Source organism: Rhodamnia argentea, chromosome 2 (genome assembly GCF_020921035.1).
Source record: "Rhodamnia argentea isolate NSW1041297 chromosome 2, ASM2092103v1, whole genome shotgun sequence".
Taxonomy (NCBI): domain Eukaryota; kingdom Viridiplantae; phylum Streptophyta; class Magnoliopsida; order Myrtales; family Myrtaceae; genus Rhodamnia; species Rhodamnia argentea.
In genome coordinates, this window is record NC_063151.1 from 7,280,724 (window position 1) to 7,302,465 (window position 21,742).

General features: G+C 41.6%; 4 protein-coding genes and 1 pseudogene across 5 annotated transcripts in view; 4 read left to right on the top strand and 1 right to left on the bottom strand.

The window, feature by feature from the left end:
- Positions 1 to 7,591, top strand: part of LOC115733887 — a 117,993-nt pseudogene extending 110,402 nt beyond the window's left edge.
- The window catches only part of LOC115731555 (protein trichome birefringence-like 41), a 72,103-nt gene extending 59,945 nt beyond the window's left edge, over positions 1 to 12,158 (top strand). The window contains exons 1-5 of one of the 2 annotated variants that reach the window (XM_030662217.2): positions 8,516 to 9,147; positions 10,311 to 10,482; positions 11,230 to 11,405; positions 11,524 to 11,682; positions 11,784 to 12,158. In XM_030662217.2, coding sequence (XP_030518077.2) covers positions 8,636 to 9,147; positions 10,311 to 10,482; positions 11,230 to 11,405; positions 11,524 to 11,682; positions 11,784 to 12,078 — 1,314 coding nt within the window. In that variant the 5' untranslated portion in view covers positions 8,516 to 8,635 and the 3' untranslated portion in view covers positions 12,079 to 12,158. Of the gene's footprint in view, positions 1 to 8,515; positions 9,148 to 10,310; positions 10,483 to 11,229; positions 11,406 to 11,523; positions 11,683 to 11,783 lie in introns of those variants that run through there. The other variant, XM_048273627.1, reaches the window with a different exon arrangement.
- A 128-nt stretch (positions 12,159 to 12,286) lies between these two features.
- Positions 12,287 to 16,619, top strand: LOC115730143 (protein trichome birefringence-like 41). The gene is made up of 4 exons (XM_048273629.1): positions 12,287 to 12,940; positions 13,135 to 13,306; positions 13,447 to 14,465; positions 16,608 to 16,619. Exons 1-3 carry the CDS (start codon positions 12,666 to 12,668, stop codon positions 13,624 to 13,626), a joined length of 627 nt encoding a protein of 208 aa, XP_048129586.1. The 5' UTR covers positions 12,287 to 12,665; the 3' UTR covers positions 13,627 to 14,465; positions 16,608 to 16,619.
- On the top strand, positions 14,882 to 17,582 carry LOC115730142 (protein trichome birefringence-like 42). The gene is made up of 5 exons (XM_048275220.1): positions 14,882 to 15,417; positions 15,770 to 15,941; positions 16,074 to 16,249; positions 16,331 to 16,489; positions 16,880 to 17,582. The coding sequence occupies exons 1-5, from the start codon at positions 15,131 to 15,133 to the stop codon at positions 17,580 to 17,582; spliced, it is 1,497 nt and encodes a 498-aa protein (XP_048131177.1). The 5' UTR covers positions 14,882 to 15,130.
- A 754-nt stretch (positions 17,583 to 18,336) lies between these two features.
- Positions 18,337 to 20,893, bottom strand: LOC115730146 (50S ribosomal protein L13, chloroplastic). The gene is made up of 4 exons (XM_030660738.2): positions 20,596 to 20,893; positions 20,123 to 20,308; positions 19,375 to 19,545; positions 18,337 to 18,587 (listed from the first exon to the last, which is right to left on the bottom strand). Exons 1-4 carry the CDS (start codon positions 20,830 to 20,832, stop codon positions 18,471 to 18,473), a joined length of 711 nt encoding a protein of 236 aa, XP_030516598.1. The 5' UTR covers positions 20,833 to 20,893; the 3' UTR covers positions 18,337 to 18,470.
- Between the last annotated feature and the right edge of the window lie 849 nt (positions 20,894 to 21,742).

The window sequence follows — 21,742 nt, forward strand, 5'->3', positions numbered from 1 at the left end:
ATGTCCCGCCGAATATGATTAGTTGCTTGGGCAATTTCTTGCTGATAACATTGTTTATGGGTCTGTGTATTTGAGAAACTCTACAACCAAAATGAGTGTACCTAGGAGAAAGTTGATATTATCTTATTGTGTAAGAATGAAGCTTTTGTGAGGTAGTTTAAGCATTTGACTGGTGGTCTGGATATTTTCTAATAAGATGATCTGATGTGGTAGCTGTTGGAATAGCGGTTCTATTTTTGCCTCTTTGCCCTATATATCATGTCTGCTGTATTGTTACTGGGTGAAAATGTATTTATGCACTCGAACTACTTCCAAGTCTCAATTGACTCCCTCCTTTTAATTAATTAAGATAAGATATCTCAAATAAAGACAAAATATTACTTTCATCACCTTGTGATGTTTTCACCTTTCAGCTTGCCTTACCCATCACATTTTGCAACTGGTCTCCCTTTTTGTACATAATAATCATTTGATGGAGTGACTTTCAGTGTACTTTTCGAATAGATGATATTTTGGAATGGTTGACTATTTCTCTGTGTAGTGACCTATCATACAACAACTTCACTGGTGGAGACTCAGACTGTCCAGGAGAAAATGTGTATGTACCACTTCCTTCAGTCTAAGTCCAGGGCTCCCGTTGAATCTGTGTTTATGAGTAACTTATAATCCTGCATGCGTACAAGACTTCCGTTTCTCTACTGAATGTTGATTTGTCTTTTCTCTGCAGCAACTTGTTCGCGAGCTTTGCGATTGACAATGCGTATGTCTGGGATTAAATTTTTAACCAAGAGACTTGGATTTCCAAGGACCTGCATTTTAATTGTTTGTGTACGTAGCATTGAACTTCATTCAGAATGATCATATCTTTATTGACTTGCTCAGAACCTCATATCCTGCCACAAGTGGACTTGTCTCATGTTTGAAAAGTGAGCGTTGCCCAGAAAGTAAGTTGATACCCTGTATATCCTATCATTATCATCAGATCCTGATATTGCATCATACTCTCTGTGTATTTCTCATGAAATTTATCTCCTTGTCAACTCTCCTCTGGGCTATTGTGTCAATATTTGATGGTTAATGCGTACTTGCTGAAGATATTTCAAAAGCCACCCCCATTAATATCTTGCTCATAAACTTGGGAGGTTTATGCGATTTTCGAATGAGGGAATGCAAGTTTATTTAGTGTGTCTGGAAAGTCCATTGCATATTAAGAAAAAGAGGAAAACTTGATTTGATTTTTCTCTCTGTGGCCATTTCTTTAATCCATCCAGAACGGCATAACCTCTCCATAAATTGTGGTGGGAGCGAAGTAAAAGTAGGGGACATCACATACAGCGAGGATACATCATTTGCTACAGCTTCAAGTTTCTTCCAGAGGGCATATGACTGGGCCTACAGTAGCACTGGTCACTTCCTTGATAACGGAACAGATCAATCTACACATATAGCTGACAATGTATCTGTACTGTCCATGGATAATGCCGGACTTTACATGAACGCACGGCTTTCTCCTATCTCTCTAACTTATTATGGTTATTGTCTGATCAACGGGCCCTACAATGTAAGCCTTCATTTTGCGGAGATAATGTTCACTGGCAACGAAAGTTATTGCAGCCTTGGAAGGCGAGCTTTTAATATTTATATACAGGTAAACGATGGGCATTATGTAGTGCTGGTTCGAATATGTAAAGCATATAAAGCGTTCAATATGTTATGGTTGGGAAGTTCATCTATCTCATCTTTGCAAATTATGATCTGATCACATTTTGTACATTCTGTTGAGACTGAAAGTTTCAGCTTGTTCAGTGTGGAGACCTCAACTTGAATCAGATTAAACATTATTTCAGGGGCAATTGGTGTGGGAAGATTTCAACATTGAGATTGAAGCAGGTGGAGTTGGAAAGCCAGTCATAAAAAATTTTAATGCCACGGTGACCAACAGCACTCTGGAGATACGCTTTTATTGGGCTGGGAAAGGAACCTATAATATACCTACCATAGGAGTCTACGGTCCTCTTATATCTGCTATCTCTGTCGTCCATCCTGGTATCAGACAGACACTTCCATGTCTCACTTGGTGCTTCTCTGTTAAGAAAGTTACTCGTTTTCATATGAATAAAATTCTCATCTTCTGTCTTGCACCAGAAGTCATCAATAGGCTATTGAGTCACTTGGTTTGTTGGAAATGTCCACTGTTGGATTCAGGCCATTGGCATCTTTTACAGTTGCTCAGATAAATTTCCATAGTAGCTGACTAGGATCTATTATTTTTCTCTTAAGAGGTGAAAATTGGCTCTGGTTTGCTTTTGTTTTCCTTCTATCTGGGCTTGTTTTATCTGAGTATCTTTAATCCTTCTATTCAGTTCAGACTATGAAACAATAGCCTCCTTCACTTTTCTGCTTTGGATCAACGCCCATTACCCCTGTATACTGTAATACAGCCTTGAGAATGAAGAGTAGATTTTCTTTTTCCCTCTTTTTTTTTCCCTCTGTAATTAGTATCACATGGTTCCAAAGAACATATCTTCCTGTGCTCATTAATCTGATAGTTTCACTGCAGGCTATGAACCCCCTCGTATATCGGCCAGCCCACCAGAGTCGACCAGCATAGCTGCTGGCACAGTGGTTGGGATTGTGGCTGCTATAATTTTTGTAGTTTTTCTTATCCTGGTTATCCTTTGGTGGAGAGGATGTCTTGGACGTCAAGATGAAATCGCACAAGGTACTTGCTTACCTGGTGTCTCTGTTATATTGTTCACATATATCGGTCAAGAAATGTGAGAATGTTATGCACTCTGAATACAATTTTCCCTTTCCCTATTTTGATGGGGGAGGGGGGTAATCACATTGCATTTTTTATATTCTAGCTAGATCATACAGTTGTCCTGTCAAACCCTTGGTGCGTGACTCTTCCTCTTCTTCTTCTTCTTACCTTAGGGGAAGGGTTGATCTCAATGCATCATTAATACTGCAACTAGGTTACACAGTTCCCTGTAAAACTGTTAATGCACGACATTTGTGCATTCCATTGGAAATTTGATTTTGAGACATAAAGAAAACAAATTATAATTAAGCCATGATACAGCTAAAGTTTCATAGATCCATTTGGTTAACCCAACGAAGGGATAGAAAGTTATAGGGACAGTATGGTAGATTGTTTCTTAGATGCTGTGTGTACATATAATTGGGCATCTTTGGGGGCACAATCGACTATATATAAGCCTATGTTTGAAGACATCGAAAATAAATGCCGTAACTTCGCATATACGAGACATTGAAATATGCGAACCTTCCTTACATTTCCATGGTGGGCTTTTTCTTTCATTTTTCTTCTCCCCTAATAGTAAACACCCTGAAGACATTCTCATTTTCTTTTCAAAGTACATACTGCCAACCAACGCCAGAGTTTCCTAGAAAATAATTTTCAAGATGCTACTGTCCTGAACTTGCTCAGACCAAGTAGTCATAGTAATGTTTTCTGGTATATGGAGAAGGAATTGCTATGTCTTTGTTAGATACCAGATTACATTAGCTGTTGACTCCTCCAAATTCTGAGAAGTTCCAAAACATGCTGCAGATTTGAAGGGTCTGGCGTTGCAAATTGGTTCATTTACCTTGCGACAGATTAAAGCTGCCACAAACAATTTTGATGCTGCCAATAAGATTGGAGAAGGCGGTTTTGGTTCTGTGTACAAGGTATATATGGAAATCAGCAAACCAACTTCCCCCATTTCCCAACACAAAAAATATGCAGAAAGCAGCATTCAATGTAACTGAATCTTCACAGCATAGATCTGATTCCAAAGTCCAATTGCAGGGTCTTCTGTCAGATGGCACCGCTATAGCAGTGAAGCAACTTTCATCCAAATCCAAGCAAGGAAATCGTGAGTTTGTGACTGAGATTGGGATGATTTCTGCTCTTCAGCATCCGCATCTTGTGAAACTCTATGGATGCTGCGTCGAAGGGAAACAACTTTTGCTGGTTTACGAGTACATGGAAAATAACAGTCTTGCTCGTGCTTTATTTGGTAATTTGATATCACACTATTCTTCACTGACTTCAGCTAACAACACGGGAATAAAGTAGTTCTGATGTCTGTTGATACAATTGAAGGTCCTGAAGAATTTCAGTTAAAGTTGGACTGGTCGACAAGGCACAAGATATGCGTGGGTATTGCCAGGGGCTTGGCATTTCTTCATGAGGAATCAAGGCTGAAGATTGTGCATAGAGACATCAAAGCTACTAATGTTTTACTGGATAAGGATCTCAACCCTAAAATATCAGATTTTGGTTTGGCAAAGCTTGATGAGGAGGACAACACACATATTAGCACCAAGATTGCTGGAACTTAGTAAGTTTCTTGCTTTATGTTCCTGATAACCTAATTATGAGTCAGTGACAAGATAAAAGCATGGAATAGAAACAATTTGTCTGATTTAATATAAGTGAGTTAAATGGAGCTTTGGGGTTAATTCACATCATCCCAAAGCATGGTGCTCAACAAATGTGGCTTAACTACTAAGCTTTATGCCTGTCCAACCAATCTTCACGTTTTTGACCAAAAAAAAGTTCTTCACGTTAATTAGGAAAATAATGTAAATTATGTCACATACTCTACCATTAAGTAATGATACTCTTACATCAACATGTAATTGTTAATTTGAATATAACTTGGTATTATAGGCGATAGAGCTAATTTGCCCATTCTTTCGTTGTATACACACGGAAAAACATAAATAAGCATGTTTACATGTTTCAGACGATTGCTTAACATGTGTGAAAAGTCAACTTGTTTATAAAAAGAATGTGATTAATTAGGGAACAGATAAAACTGCAAGTTCATTCTACTAGCTCTATACATTAATTCAACAAGATTAACTAAATTACGCTATCTCAACAAATATTGGATAATCTAATACAACTCCTGGAAAGGTCAAATCTTCCTACGAGAGATTGTACTCCAAAGATTAATAATATCCTACATGCTCCATTTACTACATTAAGAACAATTCATGATAAACATTTTGTATGGTAATTCAGTTCGCCTCACCTAATGTGTTCACTTAGACAAAAAGCTTGTCAAATTATTATAAATAATTATGATGCAATACATTGTAAACCTGTAATGACATGTAATTTAATTGTTTTTATTATGTTTCCCCGTTGACAATCAACTTAAAGCAAGACATATACGTTAATTAATTTCAATATAGATTATCTATAAATTCTCCGTTACATGAAAAACACAATTTTTTCGGTGAATATGTATCACATGAGATGCACTTTCAAGTGAATTACCAAAAATTAAAACCACAAATCAAACACGTGTATAACAAGGGTTAGAAAGCTAGTTAGCAGTGAAAGGCTGTTTTTCTATTGGTACGGTAACAACAATGACCCAAAGCTAAGAAGCATTTCTGCTTCTAGGCTTGGCTCTAGGAATCCTCCTACGGCTGCTGCCCATGTATCCACAGACCTTGGCTCATTCTGTTTCCAACTCTTTTTCTGGTTGAGTGCCTCTTTTCCAAATAAAGTCATATATGTACCGTGCTAATCATATAGAACAACAATGGTCTTTTTCTTGTATTGGAATATTCTGTGTAAGTTCTATTGAAAAGGTTTTAAGATGCCCTTGTTTTCCCTCTACTCATGGGACCATAGTGTCGCATTTAGGAATATCTCTTTCTTTCGGATTTTAGGAATATTAAGTATGTTATTTAAGATAGTTACCTTGGTGCAAACACAAGCTCTTTTCTTGCCGTGCAGTGGATATATGGCACCGGAGTATGCAATGCATGGTTACCTCACCGACAAAGCCGACATCTATAGTTTTGGCGTCGTTGCCTTAGAAGTTGTTAGTGGCTGGAGCAACTCTAGTTCCCGAAAAAAGGAGGAATGCTTTTATCTACTTGATTGGGTAATCAACGCTAGCATTCAAAAGTTTTCGATTGTGATCATATCCATATTTAAATCTATGCTTGTGCCAGTGTGAAAGATGCATTAAGGAAGCGTGAGCATATTATATAATTCCTCATATGCACTTTCAATGATTGAGAAGGAGCATTACAGTTATTAGCTATCGAAACCTGTTTAACGAATTGTCATGCCGTTAAGTGCAATTTGTCATTTCAAACTAATCCAGATCTTCTTATTATGTTGGTCTGCACTGAATTTGAAAGGGAAAGTAATCCTTGCAATAGCCAGTCCATGCTCAAGATGTGCAACTTGGGGAGGGGGCAGTCATGGATTAGTCTGGTTCTAAGAAATTGAATTGGGAACTTACTTAGTGACGCATTGAAACTCGAAACAGTGGGCTGCCTCCTGACTGGAGGAATCATCTAGATTCTCTTTTTAGATTTGAAGAAAATTCTATTCTTTCAAATTTGGGGTAGTTCAGTTTTAGTCCCTATGTGTTTATGCTTGACAGTCATATACCCTGTAGTTTCATTAGCACCAAACTAGTCCTTCGACTACTATTGAATTTTTGAAATTACTGTTAAATCAAAAAGTTTTCAATACCATGTCTTGAGCCAAATATCCATGTACTTTCAATTGAGGTATAACCTTTTTCACATTCATGTAATTGAGTCCTTAAGTTAGATTTTGTTTTGCTTTGAGTAAGCCAACCATTAGAACAAGTTGTGTTTGTTTCGTATTGACTCTTTCGATTCTTTTCTTCCATCTATACCCTATAACGAAGAAGAAAAACTAGCATGTGATTATCAACTGCATGGTCACGTAATTATCGAGGGACAAAACATAATTCCTTCCTCCTGTTTTAGTAATTTGAGCATATTTTGCATCAGATCAATACCTGAAGCTTGAAAGGGAAACATCTTCACTTTTGGTTTTTGTTTCTAGGCACACTTTTTGAATGAGAGAGGAAATTTGATAGATATAGTTGATCGGAGGCTCGGTTCTGACTTTGACAAAGAGGAGGTGCTGACAGTGATAAAGGTAGCTCTGATGTGTACTAATACAACTCCAGCACTCAGGCCGCCAATGTCATCTGTGGTTAGCATGCTTGAAGGTAAGGTTGCTGTTCCAGTGCTGGACTCTGATGGCACTCTCCTGTCCGAGGAGAAAATTGAGGCCATGAGGAAGTATTTTAAAGGAAATGAAGATCATTCAATTGGTGAGAATATCATCAAGAGTATGTCCACCGATGGGCCATGGACTGGAACCTCTTCGACGGCATCTCCTAAAGATCTCTATCCCATACTTCTGGATACTGATCTCGGGTAGAAGAGAGAATAAGAAATAGAATTAATAATAAGATAAAGATACTTCTTGAAAGAACTAGGCTTTATTTGGTAATCGCGACCGTTATGCAGGTGCGGTCATCTTGTATTGTGAACTACTTTTTGGGGGAAGGCCTTAAGACAATGGCTTGTGTTTTGGTGGTTATATTCAGTGCTGTTTCTTTAGATATTGTTATTCGAATAGAGACAATGTTGCTACTCTTCCTCTTCACACAAAAACGATGTGGATGGTTGCCACTGCAAGGGTGGAATCTATTATGGAAGCTTTTCATTGTTTGAATGGCGAGATGTGCGAATTGGCACATTCTTGCTCTAGACATGTTTTGTTCACGAGCTCAACCTTTTGTATATGTTGCTACTCAACAATTTTTCTTAGAAAATGCGAATTTTTCTATCTTTAGTGTTGATGATGGTTGGCCAATAAGGAAAATTGTTCAAAAAGCCCTAAGCCTATTATACAATGGCCAATGTAGCCCTAAACATTTTAATTATGTCAATTTAGTTTTTTCTTTTGATGATTTGTCAATTTAGTCCAATTTAATCATAAGTCTTTTAATAGATTTGTCGATTTAGTGTCAAATGTCAATTTAGTGTCAAATCTTTTTATAATTCGTCAATATAGTCATTTTTGCCAATATAGGTCTCTGATTAAGTTGGCAAAATTTTAACAAGTTTGATGCTAAATTGGCAAAACTTCAAAAGATTTAGAATTAAATTAACACAAGTGAAAGGTTTATGACAAAATTAGCAAATCGTCAAAAGGTTTATGACTAAATTAACACAAGTGAGGACTAGATTGAAAAATCGTTAAAAAATTTAAAATTAAATTGGCACAATTAAAAAGTTTAGAACCAAATTGGCCACTTTAGGACCTTGTTAGACAATCTTCCCTCGCCCAACATAATCTTTCCCACTTTTGAGGAATGAGAAAAGAGAATACTACACCCACAAAAAGAAATTTTTTTGGGAAAGCTTGCATGTCCAGTCACTGTTTCTTCCAGATGGATTACGTCCCTACATCATCCGCAGAGTCACTTCATTCTATCGATGGTTCTGTTTCATGAGTCCAAAGGATCAATCGAGTTGAAATCTAAATGGGCTCATTTGCTCCCCCAGTGAGATCTGAGACGGCTAAACTCGTCATCCCCCGCGACGAGGTGGTGGACCCCCACAAAAGTTGAAGTGTCCACATCAAAGGCGGTGATTTGCTGCTCTGCAACAACTACAAACTACAGCTACGACTACGACTACAACTCAGCAAAACCCAAAAAGGCAAATTTGCTGTAACCTTCCTAAAATCCTAATTCCTAACCAAGCCCTCCGCCGAAAATGGAAACCAAATCCTGTACTCAAGCAACTAACCAAAAAGAGAATGACAATGAAGGTCCGTTTAAGTAGAACCCAGCCAACGCTCTGTGTGTCACTGGACCATGAACCTCTCTGGTTTTCTCTCACCCACCCAACCACCTTAAATCTAACCCAGAATCCAAACTCTTTCTCTCTCTCTCTCTGCAAAAAAAAAAAAAAAAAGAACCGTTTGTGTTGCTACGTTGCAGTGAGAAAGATGGGTTGGGGTTGGTGGATACAGAGGCAATGCAGCAGATGGGCCTCTTCACATTCTTTCCGTCGGATACTGGTTCTGACGTTGATGGTATGGGGAGGGACTTGGGGCGCTGAAGCAGCGCAAGGCCGCGGCAACCGAGGCTCCGGGTGCGACTTGTTCCGGGGGAGCTGGGTGGCGGACCAGTCCTACCCTCTCTACAACTCCTCCACCTGTCCCTTCGTCGAGCGCGAGTTCGCCTGCCTCAGGAACGGCCGCCCCGACCTCGCCTTCGCCAAGTACCGGTGGCAGCCCCTCGGCGCCGGCGGCTGCTCCTTGTCCAGGTCACACTCTCTCCCTCTCCCTCTCCGCTCACCTCATCAGTTATCACTTTCCTCAGGTGTAGAAAATGAAAAGCATTGATTTTGATTAAAGTTGATGTGGGGGAGGGGCGTCTCTGTTCTGCAATAAGCAACAGCTCGGTTTCGTAACCGAAAAACTCTTTCTTTCTTACAAACAATTGCCGTGGACCCAAATGTCCCCACCGACAGTGGACGCTAAGGAACAACTTGTTAACCACTAACTTTTAAAATTGCCATTTTGATTGCCATCAAATGCCTTCTCCGGAAAGGTAAAAAAAAAGATTTTTTCTTCCAAAGTATGGAGAGATTTTCGATCCGTCACCTGCTCGTTACGCACGATATTGAAAAATACACAATTATTACCGTTTGAATGTTAGATTTTGCTCCAAATATGAAAAGTTACGGCTCTCGATTCATCGCCCTTTTTGTAATGTAATCTGATTACTCAACATTCACATTCCTTACTAAAACATTATTCTTAAATTGGTAATTTAGTATCCTTATTTGGTATTCTAATGAGGGGTTTATTTATCAACAAAATCTTTTTTTTTTTTTTAACAAATCACTTTCACGTCGGGATGGCATCTCGTGAGAGGTGATGTCCCGCTAGGCGACACAGCTAATAATTTTCGCGTCTGCTATCCATCGGGGCAGCAGCGCGTGTTCATCACGGCATAGCCATCTTGAGCGCCAATTGGGCTGTCCACGGCACGCGCGGCAGAGCGCGTGGGAGTAACTAGGGCGAAAAAAAATACACTGGACAAAGATTCGTTTCACAGGGAAACTCAAGACTCACCGGTGGGTGAGTGCCGTCAAGCTCACGGTCGGTCACGAGATGCAACGAGTAGCATATATTGAATTTGACCGAATTCATCAAATATTCGTCGTACTTCATCAAATTCAAACAATTAAATATTAAATGTGCAATATTACTTTGATTAAGTAGTCACCATCTAATAAGTTTTATAACAATTGGACCAATTAACAGTACATTACACAGTACAAGTGGGGCATCGTGCACGGTTTTACTATTATGACTTGTGGTTCGGGATGAACAATTTAATCTCTATTTATGACTTGTGGTTCGGGATTGTATTCCATTTTGAGGAGGGGATAATTCATCGGTTCGGTTGTCGATTTCGCAGGTTCAATGGCCGGGTCTTTCTAGAGAGGATGAGAGGGAAGACGATCATGTTCGTGGGGGATTCACTTAGCCGGAACCAATGGCAGTCGTTGACGTGCATGCTTCACTCGGCAGCGCCCGATGCCAAGTACAACATCACGAGACAAGGCGACGTCTCCACCTTCGCCTTCACAGTATGTGTTCTCATCGCTTTCGTTCTTCCGCTTTCGATCAAATTAAGATTAGATTTGAATCACATTATGTGACATCAGAGGTAGCACATATCTTATTTGCAGGATCTCTTACCAGGAATCTGATTGGGATCTCAGTGATCACATGAATTAACCTCTTGTTTTGGGGTCTTCAGATCTCATTGTCTCCCATCTACATGACCATGTTTTCCTCCCTGCAATGTTATTCTAGACCTTGCCATGTGCAGCAGTTGTTCATTTGCTGACATTCCATTGACTATTCCAATGTCTGCTAAAAACCAGAGAAAAGTTGAGCTGATTCAGAACTATATAAACTTAAAAAGGAGTAGCTTTCGTGGGAGATTATATTTAAAATTTGATCTGGCTCATCCAAACATGAATCCAGAGCGAATGTCAGTAGCTTTTGGTCATTTGTTTGGCCGACCATTTGGTCCTCTTGCCCCATCTTTCGCTTGTTAGTGTTCTAAAAAGTTCGATTTCTGTGCCTGCAAAGCTGCAAATTGATAGTCCTTTCCATTACTCCCGAAAAGTCGCTCGAAAAAGGCGTGAAATCACTGATACTCGTGCGTTTTGTAACTTTTTAGCTGTAATTGCACTTTTTGTATCTTATGTCGCATTGAAAGCGTAACATCCTGCGCTGATGCAGCATCTGAATAAGATACAAAGTTGCTCTTTCAGTGCTCGTATTGAGATACAAAGTTGTCCGGGGCATGATTCGTGCTTTTGCAGGACTATGGGGTTAAAGTGATGCTCGATCGCAATGTGTTCCTCGTGGATGTGGTGCGAGAACCAGTCGGACGGGTCCTGAAGCTCGACTCGATCCAAGGAGGCAAACTGTGGATGGGGATTGATATGCTCATCTTCAATACCTGGCACTGGTGGAACCGTCGAGGGCCCAGTCAACCGTGCGTCTCTACACGATTAACGATAGTGTCGTTTTGTTTGTAGGACGATCGTCTTAACATCAGATCTATATGGGAAAAATTGGACTAAATGTTTTCATTTGCTTTGTTGTTGGCTCAGGTGGGATTATATACAAGAAGGTAAGCAGATTTACAAAGACATGGATCGTATGGTCGCTTTCGAGAAGGCACTAACAACGTGGGCTGGGTGGGTCGAAGCCAACATCGACCCAGCCAAGTCTAAAGTTTTCTTCCAAGGAATTTCTCCCTCTCATTACAAGTACTTATCCTGAAAACCATTTGGAATGATCCTGTGAAAGTTGTTAAATATCCAACTGTATATCGTAATTCTTCTAATTCATGTATGTTTTAATGTATCAGTGGCACTCTATGGGGGGAACCGAGCGCAAAGAGTTGCCTAGGCCAGAAGCAGCCGGTGCCTGGCTCGACTTATCCAGGGGGCCTGCCACCAGCCGTGGCGGTCTTGAAGGGTGTACTGAGTAAGATCAAGAAGCCTGTGGTGTTACTAGACATAACGAATTTGTCGCTGCTGCGTAAAGATGGACATCCTTCCATATATGGCCTTGGAGGGAGAACGGCGATGGATTGTAGCCACTGGTGCTTAGCAGGTGTTCCAGATACTTGGAACGAGATCCTTTACAATCTCATTCTTTAACAAACATAAGCTCATTTTGGGGTCCCATTCATAATGAGAAATTTGAACTAGGAGATAATAAAGCAAAGGATTTTGTTGGATTGGTTGCCTCTTCGCATTGCACACCCAAAGTGATGCATGGTAATCTTATTTTTCTCCTAATGAAACTCTCAGACAGCAGACCGACCCCGATAGACCCAGCCACAAGAAAAGCTCATCCAACATAAGCAAATGAATAACAGATCATTCCCTTTTTTCCGTAAGTACTGTGAAGGTTTGCGAATCTGTTTCCAGGGTTTATATTATTGAGACAATTCGACGAAATTATATTTGAGGCCTTGGAGGACTAAACAGAAGAACCCTGAACAAAAAAACGATTGACCTAAGTTTTGAGAACTGAACTAAAGAACAATCGTGCACTCTTATCCTTCTGAGATGACACTCAAAACCCATGACATAGTGTCCCTGGCGTGGAGGATAGGTAAGTTTCAGAAAAAAAAACATGGCAAACTCCATGTGATTAACATTTTTCATATAAATTGTCTCGCAACCTACTGGGGTCCAATCATCTCGATCCAGTGTGCACTCTCGTGCTCTTGCCGAAAAATATGGGGCTCAAAAGTCGGATCAGCTCGGTGTATGCTGTTCTGTTTGTTTCGGGTCTTCTCCAAGCCAATGGCATTGCTAAGGGAGAGCCAAATGAATATCTTGGTGATTGTGATCTATTCCAAGGGAGTTGGGTGTATGATGACACATCATACCCTCTATACAACACCTCGACATGCCCGTTCATCCAGGAACAGTTTAATTGCCAGGGGAATGGACGGCCCGATAAATTGTATCTGCATTACAGGTGGAAGCCTGGTGCTTGCGCATTATCCGAGTACACGTCACAAACTTGAACTCTCTGTCCGTTTCTTTTCTAGTTGTTCCCAAAATTCTCTCTATGTTCGGGGAAATAAAACTGTATTGGATTTTAAAGTCACAACTCTTTTGGTGATTACGAAAATTCGGAGTGTTTGGATTCTGTAACTTCTTCAGGGGGGTGAGTGATTCGAATTTGACGATGTGATACAGGTTCAGTGGCCAGGATTTCCTGAGGAGGATAAAGGAGAAGAAGATACTATTTGTGGGCGACTCGTTGAGCGTCAATCAGTGGCAGTCGCTCACCTGTATATTGCATGCGTCAGTTCCCGAGTCCAAGTACACTCTCTCCACAAAAAATGGCCTCTCCACTTTTATCCTCCCAGTGAGTTTCGCTATCGGTATCAGTCTGCCTACTATGAGTTGCGCGCTATTTTCCTCGTATAAATCCTTCATATCGTCTTCATTCTGGCGTCTTGGCTATGAAGTAAACCGACGACAGATAACTAAGATGCTGTTTTGCAGGATTATGGAATATCCATTGTGCTGTCAAGAAACAATTTCCTTGTGGATATCGTCGAGGAGAAGATAGGGAGAGTCCTGAAGCTCGACTCTATCGCTAACAGCAGTGCATGGAAAGGACACGACGTACTAATTTTCAACACATGGCACTGGTGGCTTCACAGAGGGAAGATGCAACCGTGAGATATTGCTGCGCGTCACGTGTTAAGTATGATACATAGTGAATAAATCGCGAGAGAATAGTTTTGACGAGGGCAACACATTCACCTTTAATACAGGAATAGGAACTCCCCGTTCAAGCATAGTTTTGACAATGCTTTTCGAAATGAGGAGATCAAAACGCTGTGAAGAAAAACTGTCATTCCTGAGCTACTGAATTATATTTGGTGTATCAGGTGGGACTATATCCAATTAGGAGACAAGGTATTCCAAGATATGGATCGCTTGCTTGCTTTCCGAGTAGGACGAACCACATGGTCAAAATGGGTACAAGCCAACATCGATCCGGCCGCCACTAAAGTGTTCTTTCAGGGAATTTCTCCCACACATTACAAGTAATCTGTCTTGAACTCCCATTAGTTTGACAAGATACTATCAGGTGGTACATACTACACTCTGTTCTACCCAATGATGTGATAGAAAGATTGATTATACATGTATATAGATATATATCGGCATGCTTCGGTTCTCTGACATCTTACAATGATTGCAGGGGCGAGGAATGGAAAGAACCAAAATCCACATGTAGCGGACAAACGGAACCCGTTAAAGGGTCCGAGTATCCTGCAGGTCTGCCGCCGGCAGTGACAGTTGTGAAGGAAGTTTTAGCCGACATGTCCACAACCACCGAGGCCGTTACTTTGCTTGACATAACAACGCTGTGCCAGCTGCGGAAAGACGGGCACCCTTCTAGATATGGTGGACTTCACGGCAAAGGAAAAATCGATTGCAGTCATTGGTGTCTCGCCGGCGTTCCCGACACTTGGAACGAAATACTAAACGCTATTCTGGTCGCAATCTCTGTACATGCACACACACACACGCACACCCCTCAAAGACATTGGCGCCGACAAAAAATTCGAAGAACGGTTCTTAAAGAGTGAGGATTATGTAATGTACCTCATCGGCTAATCAATTATCTAAGGAAGCAGTGATAATGTCAAATTTCGTTTCCTTTTCTATGTTTTCCCTGACAGATATCCATTATTCTGCTGTTATATCAGAAGATGAGGATGAGCTGTAAGAATTAAGACAGAATCCATGTTTGGGAAGTGTATCCACCTAAAAAGATCTTATAATAGCAACACTATGAATGGAAGATTGTTACCTTCCATGCTTACCGCAAGTCAAGATCTTTATTTATAAACCAGCTAGATTTCCAGAAGCCGAATTAGTGGGAAACAAATCTCTCTCTCTCTCTCTCTCTCTCTTCATTTCCTGTCAAGACTAACTTGATATGGACGATTGTTTCTTACCATGTAGAGAAGATCATCCCCTGCTAAATTTAGGGAACAAAAGGGAATTCTTTATGGCATGTAGTGGCAATGCTTCCTGAAAAAGAACCCGGCAGAGAAGATTTCGCGCCATACATTGTCATTCATTGAGGCAATAAAGTCATGTCTGATTGCTTGTTATAGGTTGGAGAATTCCCGGCTCATAGAATTTCCCCCCCAAGGCTCTGTCGAAAATGGCTTCCGGGTTCGGTTCCTGGCATTGCCTTGTGGCTTTCTTCTTTGTGCTTGGAATAGGGTCTCTGTCTTGCCGAGCGGCGGCTGCCAGTGGACCGTACAATGTCAGCCAGCTGAGGAATTGCAATCTGTACGAAGGGAGTTGGGTTTATGATGATTCATACCCCCTCTACGATGCTTCAAACTGTCCCTTCATATCAGAAGGATTTGACTGCCAGAAGAACGGCAGGCCCGACAAGGATTACCTTAAGTACAGATGGAAGCCGACCGGATGCGACCTTCCGCGGTATGTTGTCATGTCTATCTGTTCAGAATGCTATTCCTACGTTAGCTTTTGTTGCTTCGTTTTGCTTAAACCGAAAATAAGAAGTATCAGAATCACCACCGGCGATTGGGAACGTCTCCTAGAGAGACAAGCAAGCAGGCGGCGATCGGCTTGTTCTGCACGTGACAAACTTTAAGGATGAGACATGGGGTGTAGAGCTGTTGAATTTTGGTTACTATTAGACCTTAGACAATCATAGGACTCGTTTGAAATTTTGCATGTTGGCTGCTGTTATGCATCCGTCCATTTGCCTCGTTCAACCACTGGAAGATCCTAGACAAATTTGTCCCCTAAGGAACTTCGTTGATCGCAGGTTTGACGGCCGCGATTTCCTGGAGAGGCAGAGGGGCAAGAAGATCATGTTTGTCGGGGATTCCTTGAGCAACAACATGTGGCAGTCGCTAGCGTGCATGCTTCACTCCGCCGTTCCAGGGTCTAAATACTTCTTAACAGAAGAAGGGAAGCTTTCGAATTTTTCTATCCCGGTATGAGTCGATCCGTTCAGATTGCTACATCACAAAATATAGAATTCTGACCAACTTGGTCATGAAAAAGAATTAAGTGCAACGATTCTATTCAGTTTCTCAGTACTTTTTAACCTTGTGCTTTGTCTCTAGGAATACGGAATTTCAGTGATGTGGTTGAAAAATGGATTCCTGGTGGCTTCGGTAGCGGAGAAAATAGGAAAAGTACTGAAGCTGGACACCATCAACCAGGGCAACGAATGGAAAGGCAATGACATGTTGATCTTCAACACATTCCATTGGTGGTTACACGAAGGAGAATCGAGGACGTGAGGATCGCTTTTGCTTAATCAATCATTCTTCGCTTTAAAATTACGCGACGATGAACGATCTCTTCATGTGTAATGCAGATGGGACTACTTCCGAGTAGGAAACAAGACGGTGAAAGACATGGACCACATGGAAGCGTACGGAATAGCGCTCACAACTTGGGCCAAATGGGTCGACGCCAATATCGATCCGATGAAAACTCAAGTCTTCTTCCAAGGAGCTGCTGCCGCCCACTACTTGTAAACTACAATCTGCCTCGCTTTTCTTTACTTTTTCGGCATTTTACATTCATAGTGTTACCGTCTTTTCGAAATCCACTGCCGGCCATAGGACTTCCTGTGATACAATACAAGTCAGGAAAAATTCGAAGTTCCGAGCATTTCATACTAGGTTCATGTTCCTCGCGGCTTCTTTCTCAGAGTTCAAATTTGATTTCTCAATCAGTCTTTGTTATTTTAGGAGCATTGTTATCCGGGCGCCCTTTCTCAAATAGCTTCAGTGGATCTGAGATGAAATAGTAGTCATTGCGATAACTTCAAACCACCTTCGTCGTACAGAGTTAACAGTAATAATCTGTCCTAATGCTGTATGTCAATCTTCCTTAACCACTCTCCTTCGATTGAATTTAGTGGCAAAGACTGGAATGAACCCGGCGTACGGACCTGCCAAGGACAGACAGAACCAGTGAAGGGTTCGGTCTATCCAGGCCCGACTCTTCCAGGAGATGGTATTGTTGAGAAAGTGTTGAGCATGATGGAGAAGCCGGCAAAACTACTTGACCTTACCTTGCTCACACAGCTTCGGAAAGACGGCCATCCCTCCATTTTCGCCGGCCAAGGAAAGGCGTTTGACGATTGCAGTCACTGGTGTCTGGCCGGAGTCCCGGACACTTGGAATGAGCTCCTCAACGCTGTCCTACTCCAGATGTATTCCCTCGTAATCTTCTCTTTCCTCCAATCTTACATAAGAGATACTCACGGTGATTTCCCTTTATTGGATTTTCCAGAAACCCTGTCCAAACTAAAGGGACGGGCCTGGCTCCCACTCCTCAGCCGGGCGTGGCTTCCGGTCCTCATCCAGGCCCAGCTTCCAGTCCTCAGCCAGAGGCGGCTCCGGCTTCAAGTCCTCAACCAGTGGCGGGGACACCGCCTTCCATTTCCAGTCCTCCAGTGCCAGCGCCGGGGACTACTCCACCTTCCAGTGCCAGCCCTCCAGCTCCAGCGCCAGGGGCTCCAGCATCCAGTCATGAACCGGATGCAGCTCCACAATCCCATCATGGACCCAAATCAGCCGGGCATGCTGTGTTACCAGCATACGTCGGACATGTTTTAGTTCAATTAGCTCCTGTTTTATTCTTGATTCTGCTGCTCTGAGGTTGACCTTTCATTCTATTTATTTTTAACGAATTATTTGATAGCAAAAGACATGTGAACCTTGTTCACCTCAAGTACGGCTTCGGGGTTAATAAAGCTAGAACAGGATTAAGTAGCGGCTCATGTCTCATAAAGCACAAAGTAGCGATATATTACTTAATTTTTTTGAGAACGAAAGACAGGTGGATTAACATCTACCCATGCTACTAGCTACAAGTTCACGTCGTCGATCCACCAGAGCCTCAGCTATCTCAATCCTTTTTCTAGCTTTAAGAATGTGGGTTCGTAGTTCATTACATAGTTATTTTCAACAGATAACACAATCCTTAAATATGATATGTTGAAAGGAAATACCATTCGCTAAAGCCACTTAACATTGCCATGCTAAAGCAACCCTCAGAGCAATATGATGCATTCCATACCCAACACCCACATAAGCACTCTTAGGTCAGGCATCTTGGTTCCACAGATCGCGTTGATGAAAATTGAACGATTCTATCACAAGATGACACAATCTAGAACAATTATTGGATACAACTAAAAATTTAATGAATTGCATTAAGTTACAGAACCATCCACCTCATTTCTCCAAATCCAAAGAATTGTAGGCGGAGTTGCAGAATAAACATAACTTCACTAGTCAGGGCAATTGATGGCAGACTAACTTCAGTGTGGCACACCTGCATCTATGGCACAAAGTAGAAAAGAAAACAAGACTGAAATGATGGGAAGCGGAGCCCATGAAATTCCCACTTCATCGCACAAAAAAGAAACTAAAGACTGACAATTCTTTACTACTTCACCTGATAATTGCTATAAATCTCTTCAGCAAAATACCAATTCGCATTCATCTCTGCTTCTGTATCCTCTTGTCCCTTATGGGAAGCTCAATGGGCTTTTGGGCCTCGTGGGGGTGTTCTGGGCCCTTGTAAACCTTAAGGTGGTTGAACAATGCTCTGCCAAGCTGCACGCAAAGACCCCATTCTAAGCTGCTAAACTCTATTACTTGGAATGATCGTAGGCATTGAGGAAGAACTTTAAAGAAGCAAGGTGAGTCCCTAGAAGAGTTCAAATCTTAAATATAGAGTACAAGGCAACAGCTAAAAGTCAACGAGGTACATACTGTGAGCCATAGGCTGTTGGCTATCATACCTTCATACAATGCCACTAAACAGCCACATAGAGCATAGTTGCCAAAAATTCTACTATAAGGGAATGTATGGCTACTAAATCCTTAAGTTAAAGAAGTGCAATTCTAAGAGAATTCCAGGAGCCATGATGTTGCTTAAATTGATCGACTGAATGAATGTACGCTAAGCTGTTTCTTGATATTAAAAAATATAACAATTGAAAACAAATTACTATTGCCACCAAGTAAGACTTGGTCATTTTGAAAGAGCATTAAGGGTGCGACACTATTGCTGGAGCAAAATATTATTCTCAATTCTTGCATCTAGATCACTTCAATACTACTTAGTTTTGACAGCTGTACATACATCGATACTGAAACTTCTGGTATTTCTAATCCCACAGAGAATGCCACAGAGAAATATCAGTCTGAAAAGTTGAGGGAAATAAAAGAAAGAAAAATACTCATCTCGAGGGGAGGGGGGAGGAGGGGGGGTGGGGTGGGGGGTGGTTTGTTTAAGCTGGTGATTATGGTGGAGAGCAACCATTAAATCTGCCCTTGTAATGCAAAAGGAGGAGGGGTGAAGGTGTGTGGATTTGATTATTAAGACTTAAAAACTTACCCTTCCTTTGGGAAGCATGCCCCGGACGGCGTGTTCAATAATTCTCTCAGGAATTCTCTGCTGCAGTTGGCTGAAAGTCTCGACTTTCATACCACCGGGTCTTCCTGAATGCCTCCTGTAGAGCTTTTGGGTCCTCTTCTTTCCAGATACAGCAACCTTTTCAGCATTTACCTATAGATACCATGTGCACATGTAAATGGCAATGACACATCAAGTTTTCTTGCTTCTCACACAGTGGTAATGTATAACAGGAACTGATCTGAAATCCTTGCAGCAGAAATCATAGCAAGTTTCAACCGCCATGGAGAAGTAAACATTCTTATCATTACCGCTGCTTCTCCGCTCATGGTAAAGAAAACAGCATGCACCTTATTTTTTCTAGCTTACCCTAAAAGAGCGATAAATCATCAGATCACAAATTTTATTGAGTGAACTTCTATTCGAAAAGTTTCAACAAATGAAATAGTTGATTATCAAACTGGCAAAAGCAGTCCTTTTAGCATATTTATGGGGAGAATTTCAGGTATACCTAACCAAAGAGAATCGGGTTACACAAATTTGGATTAGCATTAGCAAGAAGGCTATATTATCTGGAGTCCGATGTTTTCAACTCCTTTTGTTGTCCAAATTGTGCAGTGTCGTAAGGACTGATTGATAGGGGAACAACCGTTTTAAACATGTGCCTAATCGGGAGAGGCAAATGACTGGGACTTAGACTATCAGCTAGTCTACTTGGATGAGTACATACCACAATCACAAATGCCCCCATGTCCACACTGGGAGTGTACGTCGCAAGATTCTTGCCACGGATATGAATAGCAATGGTCGATGCAAGTCTACCGAGTATCTTGTCCGTGGCATCCACTATGTACCACGGCTTCTCCGTGTTCACATGATCTCCAGCTTTAGGATACCATGTATTATTCCAAATGTCCTACAAAAAAACCACAAACCGTATGACATCGCAAAATCTCGAATATCGCTGACCTTCCCATCCCATGATTGGGCCACTCAAGAGCAACCAAAACAGGAAGACTCGCATCGCCCGAAATGCCTCTCACACATCAGAAACTGTGCATACGTCGCTTCTCAAAGAACCAGAAACCCACGGAATTTGTTCCTACAATCCATCTATAACAGCAGCCAAACGGACAGGACAGGCGTACAATTAACATTAAGCCTACAAACAACGAGAGAGAGAGAGAGAGAGAGGGGTTTTACAGGTCCATCGACCTCGGACTCCTCGAACATCCATCGCTGATCGAGAGGAACGACGGAGAGGTCCTTCTGGCACCGGACCGCGAAATTGCGGTTGCTAACCGTCGTGGCGACAGGCTTGGTCAGCGCGAACGATGGTCCGGCGACGCTTCTCCTGGAAGAGAGAGGAGAAAGGGAGGGATTGCATTTGGGGGACGCGAAGATAGCTGGAGAAGACGATGATGCACAGAGGATCGCCATTTTCACTTCTCTTCCGTCTCTCTCGCTCAAGAGCAGTGAGCCAAGCTCGCGGCTTGCTCTCAAATCTGTTCGATTTTGATAAAAGTGGATAAGGAGTCCCCTCGAGTTTATGGGCCGGGCCTTCTATGGCCTCTTTCCTTCTTTCCACAAACTATTAATTTTATTTTCTTACACTAACAAAAATGTGTTTGCATGTTACATTCGATTAAATTAAAGTTAAACCGGTAGCAAGCTCTCATTTTTATTTTTTTTTATAGTCCAGGATCCACCAGCCCCACCGGGCTTCGCTCGATGTCTAGCCCGAGGGCCAACCAATGAATATACCCGAAGGACGACCGGCCCAAAGCAATCCACCGCTGAGCCCCCCACTTAAATCATGGAGCGTGGTCAGGAGTTTCAAACCCTCAACCTTTCATAAGAGAAAGAATGGCTCAAACTCAACCAACTATACCATGCGCAGGTGGGTAATAGCAAACTCTCATTTTTATCCCCTCAAAACATGAAAAAGGTGATTTGTACAGTTTGAAAGATTTCGGGGCATGGCTTTAAATGTAAATCAAAGAGCCGCATGATTAAGGGGTGCATGATAACCATTCATTTCAGAAATAGATTTACGGCTAGAAATAAATTTTCTATTTGTGGATGATTTTTTGAGTAAAAAAATGTGTTTGATAATAACTTAAAATTTCCGATCCTGGAATAGAAATTCGTTTGACAGTAGTTGAAAATTTATACTTCTAAAAATTATTAATTATCATTTAGAAATAACAAAAATATTATTTATTTTTTACTGCGGCTACGGCGAAGGTCGACGATGGTCAGTGGCGGCCGGCGATGGTTGTTGTGAACAACAAAGGGTGGCAATGGTTGGCGGCAAGCGCCGGTCGACGACCGGCGATGGTGAGGCAGG